At 41.6% G+C, this 23,453-nt stretch overlaps 1 protein-coding gene across 2 annotated transcripts in view; it reads right to left on the bottom strand.

Annotated features, from left to right (window-relative positions):
- The window catches only part of nptx2a (neuronal pentraxin 2a), a 28,800-nt gene extending 19,599 nt beyond the window's left edge, over positions 1 to 9,201 (bottom strand). The window contains exons 1-2 of one of the 2 annotated variants that reach the window (XM_067423014.1): positions 8,258 to 9,201; positions 6,411 to 6,624 (exon numbers count right to left, since the gene is read on the bottom strand). In XM_067423014.1, the coding sequence (XP_067279115.1) occupies positions 6,411 to 6,624; positions 8,258 to 8,692 (649 nt within the window). In that variant the 5' untranslated portion in view covers positions 8,693 to 9,201. Of the gene's footprint in view, positions 1 to 6,410; positions 6,628 to 8,257 lie in introns of both variants that reach the window. The other variant, XM_067423005.1, reaches the window with a different exon arrangement.
- Positions 9,202 to 23,453: the final 14,252 nt, after the last annotated feature.

Consider the following 23,453-nt stretch of genomic DNA (forward strand, 5'->3'; position numbering starts at 1 on the left):
AATGCACTGCTCATGGTTAGTTCATGTTAGTTAATACATTAACTAATAATAACTAATGACCATTATTCTAAAGGGTTACCCATATTTATAAAACTACAAAAGAGTTCTGTTTTAAATGAATGCTTTTCTTTTGAATTTTGGAAATCCTGATAAAATGTATCGCAGTATCCATAAAAATATAAAGCAGCACAACTGTTTTCAACATTGATAATAATCATAAATGTTTCTTCATATCATCATATTAGAGAGATTTCTGAAGGATCATGTGCCACAGAAGACTGGATGCTAAAAAAAATCAGTTCCCTTTCGAGAGAGGTTCCTCGTATTACGTATGGGGAAAAACTCCTTTTCTCGAGAATGTGAAGCAAAACTTTTAATAAAGGTATCTATGTAAAGCGCAGTGAGCTGCACGGCCATAGCCCAGCGCGAGGAGCGCTCTGATTGGCCGGGCTGCGGCAACTGCAGGAACCTATGGTGAGGCGGCTGAGAGGAACGAACCAATGGGGGGCGTTCCAGAAGCCCGCCGAAAAAGGTGCTTATATTTGCATACAGGAGGCTATATAAGACCCTAATTCGCCATAGGTGTCAGATTTTATCTCCTTCAGCGATACCTTCGCTGGTCTCCGGAAGAAGCACCGCCGTTGAAAAGGCACCAGCGGAACCTGCAGCTGAGGACGACGGACTCCCTCTCCGCCTTCTCTGCCGTTCCAGCTACGCCATCCGGCGTTATATATCCTTTAAACTGTGTCTATGTTGAGTGTTATATGTGTTTGTGTGTGTGTTGCCGCTGCAACGCCACTTCTAGAGCTTACAGGCTTGTTCAATTCGAGGACTCTCTCGTTCCGCCGCGTCGGAGCTCTTCTCACTCTCCCTCTGCTCTCGTCCCGTCGCGCTGAATAGCGCCGCGGAAAGAGAGAATGTTAGAGGACATGAGCACACTCAAGCCGAAGCTCTTCACTCTGCCGCCGCCGCGGCTCTTCTTCCGCCGCTGCCACAGAGTTGTTCCCACTCTTCTCTCATTCCGTCGCGCTACAGCCGCGGACAGAGAATACTAGAGTGAATAGGCGAACTCGAGCCGAAGCTCTCGTCACTATACCGTCGCGCTGAGGAGGCGCCGCGGACAGACGGAGTTTTTCCTCAGTCTTCCTCTTCTCTAGTTCAGTCGCGATATCGCCGCGGACAGAGAATACTAGAGTGAATAAACAAACTCGAGCCGAAGCTCTCGCCGTGCTAGAAGCGCCGCGGACAGAGTTTTACCTCACGCTTCCAATTCTCTCGTCCTGTCGCTCTATCGCCGCGGACAGAGAATACTAGAGTGAATAAACAAACTCGAGCCGAAGCTCTCGCCGTGCTAGAAGCGCCGCGGACAGAGTTTTACCTCACGCTTCCAATTCTCTCGTCCTGTCGCTCTATCGCCGCGGACAGAGAATACTAGAGTGAATAAACAAACTCGAGCCGAAGCTCTCGCCGTGCTAGAAGCGCCGCGGACAGAGTTTTACCTCACGCTTCCAATTCTCTCGTCCTGTCGCTCTATCGCCGCGGACAGAGAATACTAGAGTGAATAAACAAACTCGAGCCGAAGCTCTCGCCGTGCTAGAAGCGCCGCGGACAGAGTTTTACCTCACGCTTCCAATTCTCTCGTCCTGTCGCTCTATCGCCGCGGACAGAGAATACTAGAGTGAATAAACAAACTTGAGCCGAAGCTCTCGCCGTGCTAGAAGCGCCGCGGACAGAGTTTTACCTCACGCTTCCAATTCTCTCGTCCTGTCGCTCTATCGCCGTGGACAGAGAATACTAGAGTGAATAAACAAACTCGAGCCGAAGCTCTCGCCGTGCTAGAAGCGCCGCGGACAGAGTTTTACCTCACGCTTCCAATTCTCTCGTCCTGTCGCTCTATCGCCGCGGACAGAGAATACTAGAGTGAATAAACAAACTCGAGCCGAAGCTCTCGCCGTGCTAGAAGCGCCGCGGACAGAGTTTTACCTCACGCTTCCAATTCTCTCGTCCTGTCGCTCTATCGCCGCGGACAGAGAATACTAGAGTGAATAAACAAACTCGAGCCGAAGCTCTCGCCGTGCTAGAAGCGCCGCGGACAGAGTTTTACCTCACGCTTCCAATTCTCTCGTCCTGTCGCTCTATCGCCGCGGACAGAGAATACTAGAGTGAATAAACAAACTCGAGCCGAAGCTCTCGCCGTGCTAGAAGCGCCGCGGACAGAGTTTTACCTCACGCTTCCAATTCTCTCGTCCTGTCGCTCTATCGCCGCGGACAGAGAATACTAGAGTGAATAAACAAACTCGAGCCGAAGCTCTTGCCGTGCTCATTCTACCGCCGCCGTGCTGAAGCGCTGCGGACAGAGAATACTAGAGTAAGTTAGACGAGCGAGCTCGGGCTGTTGGGTATGTCAAGAACAATGTCGCTGCAGCGCGCGCTTACTGCCAAGGAAGTTGTAATGGCTGCCTTGTCATGATAGCGCGCGCCCCTTCCACAGCGCGTTGCTGACTAGAGCGCGGCTTACGTCATAGCACGCGCTCACTGTCAGAGCATAAGGGCGTCGGAAAATGGCTGCCAAGCTAAGCCCTTTTTTCACTCTATCACTTCCAGTCCCCTTTATTCAGGCGGCTGGAAAGGTTTTTACACTGTAGACAAAGTGTCCACTACACAGTGTGCACCCCTACATAAGCACTGTTAATTCAGCCTCACAAAATCACAAATAAATCCCGCCGCGGCCGGATTACACCATATAAAGTCAACTAGCCTTATTGCAGTCAACTAGCCTGTGGTCAAACACGCTTGTCTGCATGCGCGCTTTCAGTCTAGACTAGAGCATAACGGCATTGTGGAATGGCTCACATACCACCCGCACTTCCTTACATTCTCCCAGTTCCCTTAAGTTAAGTGACTGGAGATGAAATATTGCAGTCAACTAGCCTGTGTTAAACACGCTCGTCTGCACACTAATGCTGTGTGCGTTTACCCCTGTGGATTTGCTCACTGGTTTGCACCGTGGGTATTCTACGTAGGTTGTGCGCCACTGCACATTGTTTACACTACACACAAAAGAGCTTTCTATGTAGGAAATGTGCCCACTTTACAGTCTGCACTCCTGCACCCAAGCACTTTTCACAAAGTTCACTCTCGCACACACAATATAAATGTGAGGCGTGCGCCCACTGCAAAGCCTGCACCGCCAAAACTAACACTATCCCCACAGTGTTACAAGCAGTGTTACAGCACAAGCAACCCGGCTAACAGGCCCCTATTACTAAGCGGCCAGCCCCCGAATCTAATTCAACCCCTGGCTTTACGAGCCCAGGCCTGGCAGGCCATTCCTGGTATATAATATTGGGTGTTGAACATATAAAACGAGGTTCTCGCTACAGTTTTGCTCGCAGACCCCGCGATTCAAGCCGTGGTCGAGCCCTCTGTAAGAAGCAGTGTCAGTCACGTGCTTCTCGCTGAGGCATTGAGACTGTTAAAGGAGAGAGCGGCGAAAACAGTACACCCGACGCTAGCGAGTCAGGTTTTTACTGTCGCTAATTCCTCATGCCGAAAATGGGTGGCGGTCTCAGGCCCATTTTCCAGGCATCTGAACAAAGCACTTATGACACGCTCGTTTCAAGGTGCTGACGGTGAAACAAATCCTCGCGCACATTCGCCCCGGGGATTGGGTTTTCTCAATAGATCTGAAAAACGCATACTTCACGTTACGATAACCCCCCACCCCCACTACAGGCCATTCTTGAGATTCGCCTTCGAGGGGCAGGCTTATCAGTACAGTCATTGTCATAGACTCAAGACTTACGGCATAAGAACCGTGCATGGCTAAGCATCTCCTTTTATGGGCAGAGCACAATCTGAGCTCCCTAAGGGCGGCTTACGTGCCAGGTATTCTGAATCAGGGTCCGGACATGTTATCCAGAGGACCCATGTCCCCAGGGGGATGGTCCCTTTACCCGCAAACAATTCAGCTCGCACAGCACACGCTGCCCAATATTTTTTCTGCAAACGCAGGGATGCCCTGGCCCATGTTGGCCCAGACTCCCTCTATATGTTCCCTCCGATCGCGATCCAGCTGCAGCCTGTGCTTTTTAATAGCCCCACTTTGGAAGAACCGCACATGGTTCTCCATACTGTTTCAGCTGTCAGACACAGCCCCATGCCTATTCTGCCAATGAAAGGGAAGGTCTGGCATCCCAATCCCGAGCTGTGGGCCCTCCACGTATGGCCCATCAACGGTATCCGGGAACCTCTCTGACAAGTTATGAACACTATTTCGGAAGCTAGAGCCCCTGCTATCTGGCAGCTCTGCTTTGAAGTGGTCAGTGGTTTTCTAACCAATGTGCTACGCGAAACATCGACGCACACTCATGCGAACTGGCGGAACCGCTCGCTTTCTCCAAGAGCTAATGGATGCGGGTCGTCCCCCCTCCATACTCGGGGTGTGTGTCTCCGCCATAGCAGCTAGCCACGCTCCGATCGCGGCACATTCACTAGGGAAAAGTGATCTTATTGTGTGTTTTCTTAAAGGGGCCAGGAGATTCAGCCCGCCTTGCCCCTACCTCGGTCCCTATTTGGGACCTCGCCATGGTTTTGGAGGCCGTGAAGGGTTCCCCCTCCTAACCACTTCAGAACACGAGCTTGAAGCACATATCACTCAAAACCGTTTTTCTGCTGGCTGTGGCCTCGGTTAACCGAGTGGGTGGCTTACCTGCACTCTCCGTGAGCCCTTCCTGTCTTGAGTTTGGGTCCAGCAACTTCAAGGTTGTGCTCAAACCGAGGCATGGTTTTATGCTGAAAGTGCTATCAACCCCTTCAGTATGCAGGTCTTTGCACTGCTTAACCCGCGTCTCAGAGAGAATAAGACGCAAACCTATTCTGCCCAGTCAGAGCATTGAGATTGTATCTAGAGCGCTCCGCCCCCTTCAGGCAGTCGGATCAGCTCTTCATTGCTTCGGTGGCCGCACTAAAGTTTGTGCTGTCATGAAACAGTCTCTCACACTGGATAGTGGATGCAGTCCCACTAGCATATAGGTCCAGGACCTAACCTGTCCTACAGGCATTTAAGCCCACTCCTCTAGAGGCATGGCCTCATCTTGGGCTTGGTCGTGTGACATTTCTTTGGAAGATATCTGTGCGGCGGCAGGCTGGGCCTCTCCGTCCACTTTTATCAGATTCTACAAGTTGGAGGTTCCAGCTCTACAAGCAGGGCTTCTCTCCATCTAGGCTCTATCTTGACCCTGGCAAACAGATTGCCTTACATTTTGGCCTGTACACATTAGTCCTTAAGCACTATTCATTCATCATAAGATCCGACTATGTCCGATCAGCTGTTCAAACGAACCGACTCTTCCGGTTCTTCATTCCCCTTATAAGCCGCCTCTGTCGGTGTCTCGGGGGTTTATAACATGTGCTTTGGGTATACTGGGTCAGTCAGCACACACGGCGCTTTACATTGTGTTCCCATACGTAATACGAGGAACCTCTCTCGAAAGGGAACGTACTCGGTTACTTTCGTAACCTCGGTTCCCTGACCAGAGGAACGAGTATTACGTTCCGTGCCGTGTTTATGCTTCTCAGGTATCGCTTCAGTCGATCTTAAAACCTGACACCTATGGCGAATTAGGGTCTTATATAGCCTCCTGTATGCAAATATAAGCACCTTTTTCGGCGGGCTTCTGGAACGCCCCCCATTGGTTCGTTCCTCTCAGCCGCCTCACCATAGGTTCCTGCAGTTGCCGCAGCCCGGCCAATCAGAGCGCTCCTCGCGCTGGGCTATGGCCGTGCAGCTCACTGCGCTTTACATAGATACCTTTATTAAAAGTTTTGCTTCACATTCTCGAGAAAAGGAGTTTTTCCCCATACGTAATACTCGTTCCTCTCTCTCAGGGAACCGAGGTTACGAAAGTAACCGAGTACGTTTTTTTCTGAACAGAAAACCGGTCTTTTAAAATGTAATTATACTGTTTTTACTGCATTTTTGACCAAATAATTGAAGCTTTGGTGAGCATAAGAGATGTCTTTCAAAAACAATCCTCGCTGACCGCAAAGATTGCATGCAATGTTCATTTAGCATGCTTTCCATTCAATGACTGCTTTTATTTTTAGATAATTAAAAACAATTGGCAGGACTTTTTTTCTCTTCTAAGCTCAAAGCAAATTTTCACTGTGAGTTTGTGTATACCTATACCTGGTGCTTTCTGCAATGTTTGTCATGTGGAGTTCAAAGCGGTGCATGCTGCTTGCATTGAACGTGAAAGGTATTCGGCTAGCGTTCCTATCCCCTACTGAGGACCAGCAGGTAAAATTATTTTTTTTAAACCGGTTGGGCATCACATCAGTAAGAAAAAGATGAATTCTGCCTCATTTGACATGACTGATTAAATAATTCATCACTGAGAATGGCGTACTTTTCTCCAGCTCGGTGATCCTCTCCAGCAGTGAGTTGAGGGTGTTCTCGGTGCGCTGGCGGTGAGCGGTCGTCTCGTTGTACAGCTGGCTCTTTTCCTCCTCGAGTTCGGCCACTCTGGTCAGCAGCTGGCTCTCCAGGTCACTCAGGCGCCGCTTCAGCAGGTCTCTCAGCTCGCTGGGAAACGGTCCACCTGATGTGTTGCTACGCAGCTGCTGCTGCAGGAAAAAGGAAACCAAAATATTCAACTGTTTCAACTTGCAATGGGCGAATGCTTTAAAGGAGTATACATTGGCTCATAGATCTTATTAGTTAAATAGGTCCACGGTCCAAAACATTATTATTTGTTTTAATGGTCCAGTTTTATAATAGGCATCTAACTAATATGCTCAAATAAAGAAATGAATATGACCCTGGAGCACAAAACCAGTCTCACTATGCGTGAGACTGTTTTTGTGCTCCAGGGTCACATTTATTTGTGGAAATAGCCAACAATATATTGCAAGGGTCAAAATTATACATTTTTCTTTTATGCCCAAAATCATTTGGATATTAAGTAAAGATGTTCCATGGAGATATTTTGTGAATTTCCTACCATAAATAAATAAAAAGGGTATCATTAGTAGTAATATGCATTTCTAAGGACTTCATTTAGAAAACAAATAAGGTGATTTTCTCAATATTTAGATTTTTTTGCACCCTCAGATTCCAGATTTTCATAGTTGTATCTCAGCCAAATACTGTCCTAGCAAACCACATCAATGGAGAGCTTATTTGTTGATGATGTACAAATAGAAAGAAAATTACCTTTATGACTGGTTTTGTGGTCCAGGGTGACAAATGGTCACACTTTTTATTAGGTGGGGTATAAATTCATTTTTTTTTTAAATAATATTTGTTAGGCACAATGTGCTTATTGTGCATGTTGTATTATAAAACACTTTTACTGATATTGAATTGGTAAAGGGACAGGAGTGTTAATTTAAGGGTGGGTTAAGATGTAAGGGAAGGTCAATGATGTGTAATTTTATCTTTTTAATAAGTGCATTGTATCACATTTAAGGTGAAGTAGTTACATGTTACTACATGCACTTACTATGGTAAGAACAGTAAATAGTACATCATTACAACTTACCCTAAACCAGACCCTAAACATAACTCTATAGTAAGTACATATAGTTAATACTACGCAGTACTTATGTAAGTACAACGTAACTGCCTCAAAAAAAGTTTAACCCATTATTAAATAAAATGTTAGTATGCAGTAGTTAAATATTTGTGTTGTGTTTAAATTGATTTATGCAAAATTATTGTTTCATGAAGAGTTACCAGGGTAGAAACTGGTTAGTCTGTATGAATTACAGTATTTTTTTTTCTTATTGATTGTGAATAGAGGTCAATATATTTGTCGGGCTGATAAACTTGAAGAAGAAAAAATAAAATCCACATGTCTCAGTTGACTAATACAGCAAAATCGTCCAATAGCTTTGTCAATTGGTGAATTTAATTTAAGCAATTATTTGAATCATTTGCTATTATTGTATTTAACACCGTCTCCGAAAACCCTACTGATTGCAAGTTAAATTACAAGAGCAAGTATCAGTGTCCTAAAAAGAATTGCTTATGTGTATACGTTACTGCTTTCCATCTTCCAAGCTCATTATTAATTAATAAAAAAATCCTCTCTCCACGTAACACGGCTCATTTGACCTTGTTTTGACAGGCGTAAATCAAGCATCGCTAATAAGCAAGGCCAAATTTCACAGATCATTAGAGATCTATTGTCCTTACGATCATCACAAATAGCTCTTAAGTGTTCCATTATCACTCATACACATGAACTCTCACCTCCAGGCTCTCCAGTCGATCTTTCAGGCTCTGCATGGTCTTCCCCAGCTGCTCTACACTCTCGGTGGGGTCACGCGGCAGATCGCCCATCGTGTTTTTACTATAATCCTTCCTGCGCGCGCTGCCTCGCGACTTGGCATCAGCCTCGCAGCGCGCGAGTTTGGAGTTGAGCTCTTTGATGGTGCCCTGCTGACTGACGATAGTTTCCTTCTGCTGCAGGATGATCTCCCGAAGCTGAATGATAGTATTCCGTAGCTCTTCCTCCTGCGGACTAGTGCTTTGGACCCGGTTGGTCGCTTCCACCGGGCAACTGAGGTCTGCGCCCGCGGGCACGGCCGTGCACACGAATCGGCTTCCTTTCGCGCCACTCGCGCCAGCCACTTTCCCGCTCCCTGACGCGAACACAAGCAGCAGTGCCACGAAGAGAACTCTCATCACGGCCGTTTCTCTCTTCAAAACGCAAAAAACGTGTCAATTGGACTAAAAATGACGTTTAGGGTCAAAAGAACAATTCCACAGTAGAACCAGATCTTCGAAAATAGATTTGGGTGTTATCTAAATAAATAAACCGTTAGAGCTCCACGACACGCTAATAAAAATCACTCAAAAACAAGTGTAAGACCGAAACAACAGAGATTTGCTGTAATTGGCATGGAAACCCAAAGCTTTTTCCAGTGAAAAGCGAGTGCACGCGCTTCTGCTCTTTTCACACAGTCAGTGAATATGTTAAACAAACTGTTGGTGTCCTTCTCACAGACGCGTCAAATTGTCACTTTAACAAAATCTCTCTCAAAAACAAAACAAAAAACAAGTAGCTGTCCACATGAAGAGCGATTCCCGGAGCTTTCTGCCGTTAAATGCCGACTGTCAGCGCTTTAACTCTCTTCACACAGTCAGTGGTGCTGAACGGACAGCGGCGCGTTAACGGATTAATATAGAGACTTCGGCGCGCGCAGTTCGGCTCCGCTGGAGGAGCGCGCGGATTGACTGAGCTTCATCTACGTCACTTACTCACGCTTGATGCGAGTCACGCTTACAAATTATATTGCCGTGGCTTTTTTCCTGCCCTTCCGTGAATGTCGCGTTGAATAAACAGCGGCTGAGTAGATGCAGAGCTGTTTAATAAACCGCGATTTCACCCAATAACTGCTTCTCAGCCAATTTAACCCTCATGGATGTTGAGATAACGTTCTTTATCTCATGTTTGGGGCCCAGAGGGACTTCGTATATCCACTAAAACCGTCTTAACAACAGTTAAATACACTTCAGCTATGAAAAATAAGGTCTCACATGTGCTTCTCAACCTTTCTTACTCCTTTATTAAAAGAATAGTTCACCCAAACATAAAAATTAGCCCATAATATACTCACCCTCCCTCAAGTCATCCTAGGTGTTTATGACTTTCTTCTTTTAGTCACATAAAATTGGTTTTATATATATATATATATATATATATATATATATATATATATATATATATATATATATATATATATATATATATATATATATATATATATATATATATATATACAGTGCCCTCCACAATTATTGGCACCCCTGTTTAAGATGTGGTCGCGAAAAAACCTTTTTTTTTTAAAGAGAAAAATCCTACCTTTCGTTTAAGTACATTACTTTGGTGGTAAAAAAAATCACAGATTTGGAAAGAAAAAAAAAACCTTGAAATCATGTGTCCCACAATTATTGGCACCCCTGATGTTAATACTTTGTTCCACCCCCTTTTGCCAACAAGAGCTCACTTAATCTTCTCCTATAACATTTCAGAAGATTGGAGAACACAGAGAGAGGGATCTTTGACTATTCTTCTTTGCACAATCTTTCTAGATCATAGTGTCCTGAGTCGTCTCTTATGCACTCTCTTCTTTAGCTCACCCCACAGGTTTTCGATTGGGTTGAGGTCTGGGTAATGAGATGGCCATGGGAGGGCCTTGAGTTTGTGACTGCTGAACTATTTTTGTGTCGATTTTGCCACGTTTTGGATCATTATCCAGGTGATGACGACCCATCTTCAGCTTTCTGGCAGAGGCCATCAGGTTTTTATTTAAAATGTTCTGGTAGTTCAAAGCATTTATAATGCCATGCAACCTAACAAGGAACAGGCCCACAGGATCACAGATCCTCCACCATACTTCACGGTGGGCATGAGGTGCTTTTCGGCATACTAATCTTTTGTTTTACGCAAGACACACTTAGAGTGTCTGTTGCCAAAAAGCTCAATCTTAGTCTCATCTGACCAAAGCACACGATCCCAGGTGAAGTCCCAGTACCGCTTAGCAAACTCCAGACGTTTACGCTTGTGAGTGTTAGTGAGAAAAGGCTTTTTCCTTACATGCCTCCCAAACAGCTTGTTGGCATGTAGAGACCATCTGATGGTTGTTTTGGAGACTTTGTGACCCCAAGATTCCACTCTTTGATGCAATTCTGTGACAGTGAGCTTAGGACATTTTTTTACTTCACTTACCATCTTCCTCACTATGCGTTGTGGCAAGATAAACTTGGGACCTCTTCCAGGCTTGTTTGTCACTGTTTAGTTGTTTTAAACTTCTTAATGATTCCTCTGACTATAGATACAGGCTAGTTAAGGCGAGTGGCTATTTTCTTGTAGCCATTGCCTGACTTATGAAGGTCGTCACATCTGCCTTTCTTGAATGGTGTGTTTTCTTGTCTTTGCCATGTTGACAAATGGGTAAGAGAATTAGGTCTCTGTGTCACATCATATTTATACCCCAGGGAAGCAGGAACTCATGAATTACTTATTCAAATTTCCTAGATACCCTAACCAACTTTAGCAACTACAGAAAAATATATTTAGAACAAAATAAATTACATTTTTCAGAGGAATTGTTAGGGATGCCAATAATTGTGGGACACATGATTTCAAGTTTTTTTTTTTCCTAAATGTGTGATTTTTTTTTTTTTTACCACCAAAGTAATGTGCTTAAATGAAAAGTTGGATTTTTCTCTTTTTTTGCATTTGGGTTCTATGTTGTTTTAAAAAAAGGGAAAATTTTTAGAAATCCACGACCACATCTTAAACAGGGGTGCCAATAATTGTGGAGGGCACTCTCTCTCTCTCTCTCTCTCTCTCTCTCTCTCTCTCTCTCTCTCTCTCTCTCTCTCTCTCTCTCTCTCTCTCTCTCTCTCTCTCTCTCTCTCTCTCTCTCTCTATATATATATATATATGTCCTAACTAATTCAAGCTTTATAATGAATGGCTGTTTCTGTTTTGAAGTCTAAAAAAGTGCATCTATCCATCATAAAAATGCTCCACACGGCTCCTGGGTTTAATAAAGTAAAGTTAAAGTAAAGTGATGCGTTTGTGTAAGAACAATATCCATATTTAAAACTAAACAAACTGTAATCTCTAACTTCCACTATTGTCGTATGCGAGTTCATGAGATGGCGTTCCAGTGTATGATGTAGGAAGTGAAAAGACTATGCTAGTTCTCGCAGGAACCAGGTTTTGTTTTGCTCTATCATCTGCGCTACCGTGTTCGTCACTGGAACTTGTGCTACGCCTGCATCGTATGTCATACACTGGAAACCCTATTGCAAAACAAAAAAAGCAACAATATGTGGATAGTGACAATATTTTTTAATTTATTTTAATTGTTAAGTGACTTAAAAAGGTAACACTTTATTTCGATAGTTCCCTTTAGACATTCTACCAACTATAAGTAACTTTGCAACTACGCCAACGTATACTACTAACCGAACCCTAACCTAATAGTCTATTAATACTTGTTACAGAGACTCAAACCGATGGGTTTAATCCTAAAACAGTTTATTTAAACAGTGTAAGAATGGAACGAACAGCACAGCTTTATGGAAGACAGACAATTGTAATGTATGCAGGTCATTGGATGATAATGAAATGGCAAAGGTATGGCGATAAGGTGAGCATGGTATCAACAGTCTAGGATGATGAATGAGAGAGAGAGAGTTTGAAGGGGGGAGGTGAGTCAGGAAGGTGTGTAAGAGAGTACAGATATGTAAAATGGGGGAAAGAAACTCTGTCCTTCAAGGATAAGCACTGTATCCAAGGGAACCAGACCAAGAATGAGGGGTGAGAGTCTTTTTAGTGGAGCTGTGGTGATGAGGTGAGTGGTTTATTAAGGTGCATGGCGACTGAAGGCGATCAGGTGATGAGAGTGAGGGATTCTGGGTATTGTAGTCTGTAAATGGGGAGTGATGCCAATAGAGTAGTGCAGGTATGACATCACTTTGTAGGCCAAATGGCAGTTAGCATCGTACTGGTTCTCTAAAGAAAAACCCAATAGGATTTTCCTATAGGCTTTTGGATTATCAGTAAAAACAAGCTCTGTGATCAACAACAGTTTATGATACTTGCACGTTTTGTCCATCAAGATAATTATCACAGATGAACACAACTTTTTATGAATGTTGTTCATTAAGTTAAGTTAATAAAGTTGTTCATGAAGTAAAAAGCTAAAGGTAGGTTATAAACAAACTACACCGTCCCGTCCCGCGATTTCAACGTCACCATCACTGATTTCCCCAAGGGAGCCTCTGTAGTCTCATTTAGCCACTTGTTAGCAACCACGTTTTTCAAGACACATAATAGCTGAAAAATCTGTTAAAACTGTGTGAAAATCAAGCGGCAACCTCCCGCGATCTCTCTTGAAGCCAATATGGAAGGAATGTAAACTGTAATTCCTTAACTGGCCACTAGAGGCATGGTCCAGTAGGGAGCAGAATCTCATTGAGCCCCATGTTAAAATTCTCATTTTTACAGCAGAAAAAAAACATGTTTAGAGCCTAGTACAAATTGTGGTTTTGGCTTATAAGGCTAATTTTGATCTTCATGACAACTGTGAGGGGGGTGAATTTTTTTTATTACTCATTCGTTTATGTTACATAAAGCCTTAAAGTTCTGCATAATTAAGGCCGTGGTTACAAGTGGTTAGCCATTTATCTGCCGTCTATAGTTATTGCGTCACCTCAGCTCCGCCCACGTCCCGCCTTTTTGCCCATTTTCTGTTATCCGGGAGTGACACGCGATGACTCGCTCACAAGATGGCAACGCCCAGCTCGCCTCTACTTATGGCTAGATGGCAACTCTAAGATTGAGCAAGCTTCACCAGCCGAATGTTGTGCTACTATAGCTGAAATGTGGCAGTCACAAACATGCCACAAAAGTGGAGTATTGAGAAAGATAACCCATATTCTATTTTTTTCTTCCTTGTTTTTCCTCCCCGTAAAATAAAATTCATGCCAGGAGAACCAGCTGACGATTGTCCTCAATCAGTTTTTCTTCCCAAGTCACATTTGATCTTTGAGTCTCTGTGAGAGAGAGAGAGCTCGTCTCACTGTCAAAAATACATTTTAAACTTTATTGTAAATTTATTGAGGCCCCCAAGTGAGCCACTGACTAGACTACATTTTCAAAGGGATTTACAGAAGGGGTCTCCAAACTCAGTCCTGGAGGGCCACTGTCCTGCAGAGTTTAGCTCCAACCCCAACACACTAATCAGCGTCTAACTAGGGCTGAATCCGAAATCGCCCCCTAGGTGGCCATTTGTAGTGGTGTCCGAAACCATAGTGGACATTATTGAGCGCACTTATAATATCCTACATTTCTCCGCAATAACGAGTGTACAACAGATCGACTGTACGACTTTACACACTCGTTTCCACACTCCTTCAAGTGAACTAGTGGACTAGAATAGGGAGTGAGGGTTTAGGGGGTGATTTCAGATTCAGACTAGGACCTTTAAAGACACTGATCGTTCAGGTGTGTTTAATTGGGGTTTAGAGCTAAACTCTGAAGGATGGTGTTATCCATGACCGAATTTGAAGACGATATTTACAGGATAACTACCAGGCACGGTGCCATTTGGATTCCAGTTTTGGATGGGCCAGACCAATTGTGGGTAGGCCATAAATTAAAAAGATAAATCACTGTTTAACCTTATACAAATGACTGACTAATATACTGTGTTCACATAATAGAGATTTTAATTTCGGTGCATAGGACGGACCTGCGAATCACTCTCTGTGTTTCTGACCAAAGAAGAGCGCTTTGGAATCTCCATTACGCACCAGGCTGTGTTTTAGCGCATCTCTCTATAAGGCCTAAAGGCTGCATGGTCAGGAATCTAATATTACCGCAAAACAAAGTTTATTTCTGCTCGTATAAAATTAGGCTGAATATTTGCCAATTCCGTTTAACTGTTCTATGTTTTGAACAATACCGATCAACAACACTTCCCGACAGTTTCAATCAATAGTTGGCAGTAAACCTGTTTGATGATTTCATACAACATACATTTATTTCGATTTCATTAACAAAAGACTGAGCTCGGATTATTATACAGAAAAGATACATTAAAATGTAGTCTATAGGCTACTACGAGATAAATAATATAATCAGCTACCTGCCGCCAATTCTGGTTGATCAGGTCATATGCAATCTTTTATTTACACTCTTAATTATCTTGACTTCAGTATTTATCAGCAATATTACATGGCCCATCTATTTCTAGGAGGTAATGTTAGTTTACTAAATTGTTAACAGCATTTACATGTGGTAAAAATGTACCAAAATGTAAGATAGCTTTCCTAAAACCATAAAATAACGTATTTATCTATTTATGTTAAATGTTTATTTGTGCATTATGCTAGTAGTTAACACACTTTGATGGCTAACAGCTAAAAGCTAATCATGTTTTCTCTGTTGTGTTTCTGTTGTGCAACTTATGTGGAAGCTCCTGGCAGTGATCATTAGCCTGGTTAAAATCAGACCATTCTCAGTAGTAACTGGGTTATGGTCTGGGAAAGCTCACAGAAAAATCATTTCCAAAGGGCGTCACCAATAGACGTTGCTCAAATGGCTCTGAGGTCAATTGGATAGACCTAAAACCAATCATAGCGATGAAGGAGATGACGTATGCAGAGCGACGGAGAAACACCTGAGACTCTGACAGCAATTCTCTGTTTACGATTTCGAGGAAGATTTTGCAATGGCATCTGATGACTTTTGCTGTTGTTGTAAAAGAAATATGATAATAGCTGGTGTCCACCGCCACTCCCTCAACATTTTTGGAAAATTTGGAAAACCTATTAGCATCTCAGACTGACTGAAACATCTCGGATTGACGGTCGAACAGAAAACATCAAGCTCTGATCGCATTTTCCCCTGCTGTAAGGCATTTTTATTGCAATTAGAATGCGGTTTGCAATATTTAGAAAATAAAATAATGATGAGTCTTTGGAAAATTGCGTCTCACAAACTTTATTCAAATTCAGTCATTTCAGACATGTTAGAAGATTTTCAAACTTGAGCATAGTTATGCTAGTTATTTATTTACAATTATTTACAATTTGTACATGACTACCAGATCTAATGTGAGCAACGAAAGGCCAGATCCAGAGCTGTGTGTGCTGTTAGCACATGATCACACAGACGCAATAGCTGATTCAAATGAGTGATGTTCCACGGTGGCATCCATCTTTGTAATGTACAAAATCTGCTTCACCGTCACTGCGCTGTCATCATCGTGTAAAGCCCGCCCCGACGTTTCTGATTGGTGCCGCAATTTCAACGGATTAGAAATGGGCTTGAATGGGCTCTTTGCCAGACTACTTGCAGAGGAAATCCAAATTTGCCGGAGGTTGTCTGGGTTTTCCCTGGCTAAGTGATTATTGCTTGTGGTAAGAAACATTTCTGCACATTTAGAATTTCTCCCACAAATCTGTATTCTCTGACATGTCCAGAAAAAGTCACAATATAACAAGAATAATGTCATCAGTATTAGGCATGTTACTCTGAAATTGTAATAAGTTACTAGTTACTCATTACTCCTTAGAAACGTAATAATATTACATTACTTATTACAAGTTGTTACTCTTTACGTTATGTTGTAGTAGTAGTTAGTTACTATTACTTTCTCCACCGATTTACTTTTACTCTGATTTAAGAGTTCTTAGATACACACAGTTTGTTGCTAATGAGACAATCAGACTCAAGTTTGGCTGGTTTGCACTCAAAAAATATTTCAGACTAAACATAAATTTATTTTTATTTTCTATGCATTTTCCTCTTCAAAATCACCCCAATCATTTTAGGATGCTATTTTTTTTTTTTTTTCAAATGGAGCAGTTGAATTCCTGTTGCTGTATTTTTTTTATATTGCAATATATATATTCCCACCAATATATAACTATAATTGCTGGGCAATAGTTAACATGTTTAATCGTGATTAATTGCATGATTTTCTGCGATGAATCGTGATTAATCACAGTATGCGCAAAATTCAATAATGAATACAAAAGTTGTGCATTGCATTTTATTTGAAAAGTGCTGCTATATGAACAAAAGTGCAATAACATATGGTTTGCAAACACTTTAAACAAATAAGGTGCTTTTTTTACAGCAGTTAAAAGTTAGTAACAGTTACAATATTTCTTGTAAATATCAAATTAAACATTAATTTAATCAAATTACATATAAAACCAAAACTATTTGTCACTGCCAGGGCATTAACATTTTGTTTAGTTCGGTATTAAAACTGTCTAGAGCCTCAATCATAACATTATAACATTTTGGTGCACTCTGACAAGAAAATAAAGGTAAAAAAACAACAACATTTGCTTCAAGTAAAAAAACATTTACACTAAAGCGCTGGGCATTGTCACATTGTCAAATTTTGCAATTTGATTTGATATTGATTTACTTCGGGCCTATCAGGTAGAGTACATACTGTTCTATCAGCTTTTACATAGGCCTTCTTAAATCTACATATTTGTGATTTTTACATTTTTAATTTTTACATTTTTCAGTGTGGTCACTTCACCAGAGAGAACATCTCCACTGAGTCCAGTGGTGGCGTGCTTTGCATCGCACTCGGTAACTTAAGGCTGCTGTGTTTAAACCCATTCCATGAAGATCTCTACAACTGTTCATGAGCTACCCTAGGCCACACAAAGTTTGGAAGCCTGCAGCTATTTACTTGGAGGGAAGTCTCAATACTTTTGGGAATATAGTTTATGTAACAAATCAGAGCAAAAGACTGTTCAGACCAAAGACAATAACTAATCATAATGATTAAGATATAGTTTTGAAAATCATTCATAATTTAAAATAAAACTGATTTTAAAAGAGCTTTTGAAAAGAGTCCACACAACAACGATAACGTCACAGAAGAAAGAGGCAGACAAACAAATCATGCTTCGAATAAAAATAACCAAATAGCTTTGGAACATCATGACGCTGAGTATGATGAACTCATCTTTAAAGTGTACTCGTCTGTATAGATATTCTTTGTAAACTTCTGACGTTCCGTACGCACTGCTTGTTTTCTTCACACCTAGTTTATATGTGGCCACTGTCTTCCTCCTGCGGCATCAGTGGCAAAAGAGTTAATGGTCTGTTGCTGGCAGTAATACTGCGAGGGGCGGCTAGGGTCACAGGTTTGGTGACAGTTTCTATGTTTTTTTTTTTTCAGACACACGCAGCGGGAGTCTGCCACCTCTCCTGTGACTCCACCCAAATTGGAAAACACATCCGAGTTTCTCTCTCGCTCTCGTGTTTCCTTTTTGATCCAGGTGGCTGCAGTAAGCTTTGTATTCAACACAGCTTATTCTCCGAAGCCCCGAAAAGGGACACACAGTCTTTTAGCCTGAGCCAAAACTGCATTATTGATGGTAAATGTGTACACAAGGCAGCAACGATTAATTGTAATTCATGTGTAAGAATTAGCCCCAATGGCACAGCTTAGCATACTTATATACCCCCCATCCCCCCGCCCCCCGCTTCGTTCTGTTTAGAAATTTGTTCAGTTTGCATTTATGTTCAGCATTGCAAATCATTTCTGTATTCTTTTTTTGAGGCAAATATTTATTTATGATGACATTATTTATAATTTAAACTATAAAATAAAAATAAAGTTTCCATGAAGAACCTTTAACATCAAAGGAAACTTTCCATTCCACAAAAATATTCTTTATAGCCGAGTGTAAAAAGACTTTAGATTAATAAAATGTTGTTTACACTATAATTTTTTTCTCCCAAGAACTGCTCACTAAAAGGTTTCTTTGGAGAACAAAAAATGACTGTTCTATGGCCTCAAAACCCCTTTTTGAAACCGTCATTTTTAAGAGCGTATTCACCCTCATCTTATTCTAAACCAGGTTTTTTTTTTTTTGTACACTGAGAGCCTTAGTCACCCTCATGTTTACAAAACCTGTATGGCTTTAAAAAAAAATAGAAATCAAGCCAAAATCTCATTTTCCATGCATTAATCTAAACTAAACAAAAAAGTATAGAAGGGCCGTTTGATCTTCTCTTTATTCCATTACAAATAGGAAATGAAATGATCAGATGTTGCTCCGTTTGATTTTTCTGACATCCTTTACTCTTCCCTGATGATGACCTCTGGCCTACTTTCTGTAAGATCTGAATTTCTGCGGTTTGAATTTTAGAATATTGAATTTGATGATCTGAATTTCTTCTTCATCTGAAATCTTGAATCTGTATTTTCAAAAACTGAATATTTCCAGTCTATTTATTTAGTACAAAATATCTGCTATTTGAAAATACATGCCTATACAATTTCGACACAAAAAAATTCAGATATGTTCAATTTCAAAGGTTCTATATTCAACATTTAAAAAATCAGCAGGTGATGGCTTGGTTGGGTGGAACGCTTTCCGAGTGCTAGATTACCCCCTTACTATTATGTGATATATAGACCCATGAGTGCGAATTTTAGCAGGCAACCATGCCAAAATAACACACATTTTACCCCCCAAACACCATTTTTCTCCTGGAGAACCCCCAAAGAAGCTATTGTTTAGGGCTAGTAGTTGGCGGGTTTTGTTGTAAAAACTTGGCAACCCTGTCTGCACGCACGCTGAAATCAGGCTGGAATACACGATCTTTGCCGGTGTTGTAAAATGTTTTAATTATTTAATGATACACAGAGTACTTACCCAACATGTTCATCATTTCAGAGAGAAATTGTGAAGGTGAATGCATATACAAGCAAGCTCTCCGTTTAGGATTTGAACAAATATAACCCAAGCCCCTTTGATGACGTGATGATTACGTTACTGTTGATCATCTGTCCGTCATCGTCTAAAGCCCGCCCTGATGATTTCATTGGTCTGAACAGTTTCTGTTCGCGGATAATTACTCCTCTATGAAGCGAGGCCAGACCGAACTGCCTGACCTAAAAATGTTGTGGGCGGGGCAAAATTCGAATGGCATCCAGGCCATACTATGGTATCTTACGATTCTAATTGTATTTATTAATTAAATACAGGCCCTTTTGAAAAAATTAGCATATTGTGATAAATTCATTATTTTCCATAATGTAATGATAAAAATTAAACTTTCATATATTTTAGATTCATTGCACACTAACTGAAATATTTCAGGTCTTATATTGTTTTAATACTGATGATTTTGGCATACAGCTCATGAAAACCCAAAAATCTCAAAAAATTAGCATATCATGAAAAGGTTCTCTAAACGAGCTATTAACCTAATCATCTGAATCAACTAATTAACTCTAAACACCTGCAAAAGATTCCTGAGGCTTTTAAAAACTCCCAGCCTGCTTCATTACTCAAAACCGCAATCATGGGTAAGACTGCCGACCTGACTGCTGTCCAGAAGGCCATCATTGACACCCTCAAGCGAGAGGGTAAGACACAGAAAGACATTTCTGAACGAATAGGCTGTTCCCAGAGTGCTGTATCAAGGCACCTCAGTGGGAAGTCTGCGGGAAGGAAAAAGTGTGGCAAAAAACGCTGCACAACGAGAAGAGGTGACCGGACCCTGAGGAAGATTGTGGAGAAGGACCGATTCCAGACCTTGGGGGACCTGCGGAAGCAGTGGACTGAGTCTGGAGTAGAAACATCCAGAGCCACCGTGCACAGGCGTGTGCAGGAAATGGGCTACAGGTGCCGCATTCCCCAGGTCAAGACACTTTTGGGCTACAGAGAAGCAGCACTGGACTGTTGCTCAGTGGTCCAAAGTACTTTTTTCGGATGAAAGCAAATTTTGCATGTCATTCGGAAATCAAGGTGCCAGAGTCTGGAGGAAGACTGGGGAGAAGGAAATGCCAAAATGCCTGAAGTCCAGTGTCAAGTACCCACAGTCAGAGATGGTCTGGGGTGCCATGTCAGCTGCTGGTGTTGGTCCACTGTGTTTTATCAAGGGCAGGGTCAATGCAGCTCGCTATCAGGAGATTTTGGAGCACTTCATGCTTCCATCTGCTGAAAAGCTTTATGGAGATGAAGATTTGGTTTTTCAGCACGACCTGGCACCTGCTCACAGTGCCAAAACCACTGGTAAATGGTTTACTGACCATGGTATTACTGTGCTCAATTGGCCGTGCAACTCTCCTGACCTGAACCCCATAGAGAATCTGTGGGATATTGTGAAGAGAAAGTTGAGAGACGCAAGACTCAACACTCTGGATGAGCTTAAGGCCGCTATCGAAGCATCCTGGGCCTCATAACACCTCAGCAGAGCCACAGGCTGATCGCCTCCATGCCACGCCGCATTGAAGCAGTCATTTCTGCAAAAGGATTCCCCACCAAGTATTGAGTGCATAACTGAACATAATTATTGGAAAGTTGACTTTTTTTGTATTAAAAACACTTTTCTTTTGGTCGGATGAAATATGCAATTTTTTTGAGATAGGAACTTTTGGTTTTCATGAGCTGTATGCCAAAATCATCAGTATTAAAACAATAAAAGACCTGAAATATTTCAATTGGTGTGCAATGAATCTAAAATATATGAAAGTTTTTTTGAGAAGCACCTGTATAAGACATTTTTCAAGCAGTAGATATGGATCATTTAGATGATGTTAAGGTGGTCTGGTTTGGTATTGACTTGGTCTTGGTCTCAACCCTACAAAGTCTTGGTCTGGTCTCAACACACACTGGTCTTGGTCTCGGTTTAGGTGGTCTCGACTACAACAATACAATTAAATGCATGACTTTTTCGCCACTTCATCATTGTGTATTTCCACAGATATTTCCACCTTGTGGAATAAAGTAGAATTGCACTTATTCAGTCATCAAAGATTCAATTTGAACAGAAATAAATATACATACACTCTTAAACACCTTAGGTCGTTAGAGACCCTATACAATTTTTACAAAAACATTATGGAAAAAACACATATACTTTTATAATTTTATATATTTTTTTCTGGTTATATTGTTTATAATAAATTGATTGAGGAATATTAAGAAGGTTGATGTATAACTTAAAAAAAGTGAGGAGGAGGGTAGTGAATGACCTCACGGGTCGCTAAAGCCCCAAGGTATGCATTTAAGTGTTAAACAAGGACATAGCATCTAAAGGTAGCGATGCGGCACTGGAAAAGCAGCCCAAGGTGCTTCATTCTTACATCACATCTGCGGCATTAATCTGTTGACATTTAGCTGTGTCACAGCTCTGTGATGTCGCGTGTGTATTGTCACAACCTATGATCATCAGTGCTCTGCGTCACAAGTGTGTGACTCAGGACTCACAGTGCACACAGATGCACCTCTCCGCACACAATATGCTCATGCTTTCTCATTTACAGCAGAATGAGATGTCCCCTTGAGCAAAAATCATCCAAACTCTGACAGGAAGACAGGGATGAGCTCCTGTTGGTTGCGATTTTTTGCCAATCATCTTTCCTCTGGCAGTTTTATTATGTATAAATTCTCAAGCGACAATCTAGTCTTTTAAAAAGATGTTGATTTGTATTCAAAGATTCATTCTTGGCTTTTGACAGAGGCTTTTAAGATGAACTCCTACAATATACATATAAATTATCTCGAGGTTATTTGAGAAAAGAACACGATCAAATAACCCTTTAGTTCCTGAGGGTGCTGTTGTTCTGCAAACGGCTGTATGTTTCGAGTGAGATTTGGATTAGAGACCCAGAAATCTCAAAAAAAGATGCAATGCTTTTGGGCACAGTGTCAAGCATGTGTGTGTGTGTGAGAGAGAAAAAGACTATTCTACAGCATAGTAACATGGTCACTGTTACATATATTTGATTTCTTCAGTTGAAAAGAAACGTTTTTTGAGGAAAACACACCACAGACCACCATTTTTCTCCACATAATGGTTTTCAATGGCAACCATCGGGTTAAAGGTCCAAATCAATACAGTTTGAAATGGCTTCGAGGGGCTTCAGAGGGCTCTTAGGGTCTTATCAAACGAAAACATCAGTCATTATATATAAAAAAGTAAACACGTATTTACTTTTTAACCTCAAATACGTGACTTTGGTGTTCTGCTTTCGCATGACGGCATCATGTCAGAAAGGTTAGGCACGGGAAGAAAGAAAGACATAAATGAGATGGGGGTGAGTAAAATATCAGGAAATTTTCATTTTACATGAAGTGAACTAATCCTTTAAAGCTACACTGTGTGATATTTTTCCCCATCTAGTGGTGAAAAGGTATATGACCATCCAGTGAATAATAGTTTCTGTTCCTCTCAATTTCGATTTCATTTCAACTCCTATGGTGGCCGATTTAGTCATGGCTTCCAGTTCGACCTCTTCGGTGAATGTTGCTTCAACTCAAGTGATGAGGTAATTTTTTGAAAACTATTATAATTTGCAGTTATTTAATTTACCAAATGATCTATGATCAAATTAATCTATGTAAATGAATAATAGTTTTACGTTTTCGTTATTTTTAACCAGTTCATTGCTAACATCAGCTATCAGGTTCCCAGACGAATGCAAGCTAATCTTAGTAAAGTAACTTTTATCAGTGCTATCGTTATTCTGTATTTTGTACGACATCACTAGCGTAAGGCAAACAAATTATAATGCAATTAAAATATTAATCTCATGTTATCCGTCATAGAACACGGATTTATGTTATAAGGTAAACAATACTTTTTCATCATTGACGCGAGGAAAACTATCCTAGACGTCGTTCTAGTGTTATGCACAGCACACCATGATATAATTAGCCAAGCAACAATAAAACTTCCAATATACACAAATAGGCTGAATTAATATTACCTGTCGAGAAGAAAGCAGGCAACGTCGGCGTTCTTTTTAAAATCGTTGCTCCTCATGAGCTCTTTCCATCTTGGAAAGGCCACTCCAATATTAACTTTTGTCTTGTTGATTTGCCTGTCGCATTGCCGTCTTAATTCTCTTTTCCGCTTCCTTGGCGA

The sequence above is a fragment of the Pseudorasbora parva genome, chromosome 2, assembly GCF_024679245.1.
Source record: "Pseudorasbora parva isolate DD20220531a chromosome 2, ASM2467924v1, whole genome shotgun sequence".
Taxonomy (NCBI): Eukaryota; Metazoa; Chordata; class Actinopteri; order Cypriniformes; family Gobionidae; genus Pseudorasbora; species Pseudorasbora parva.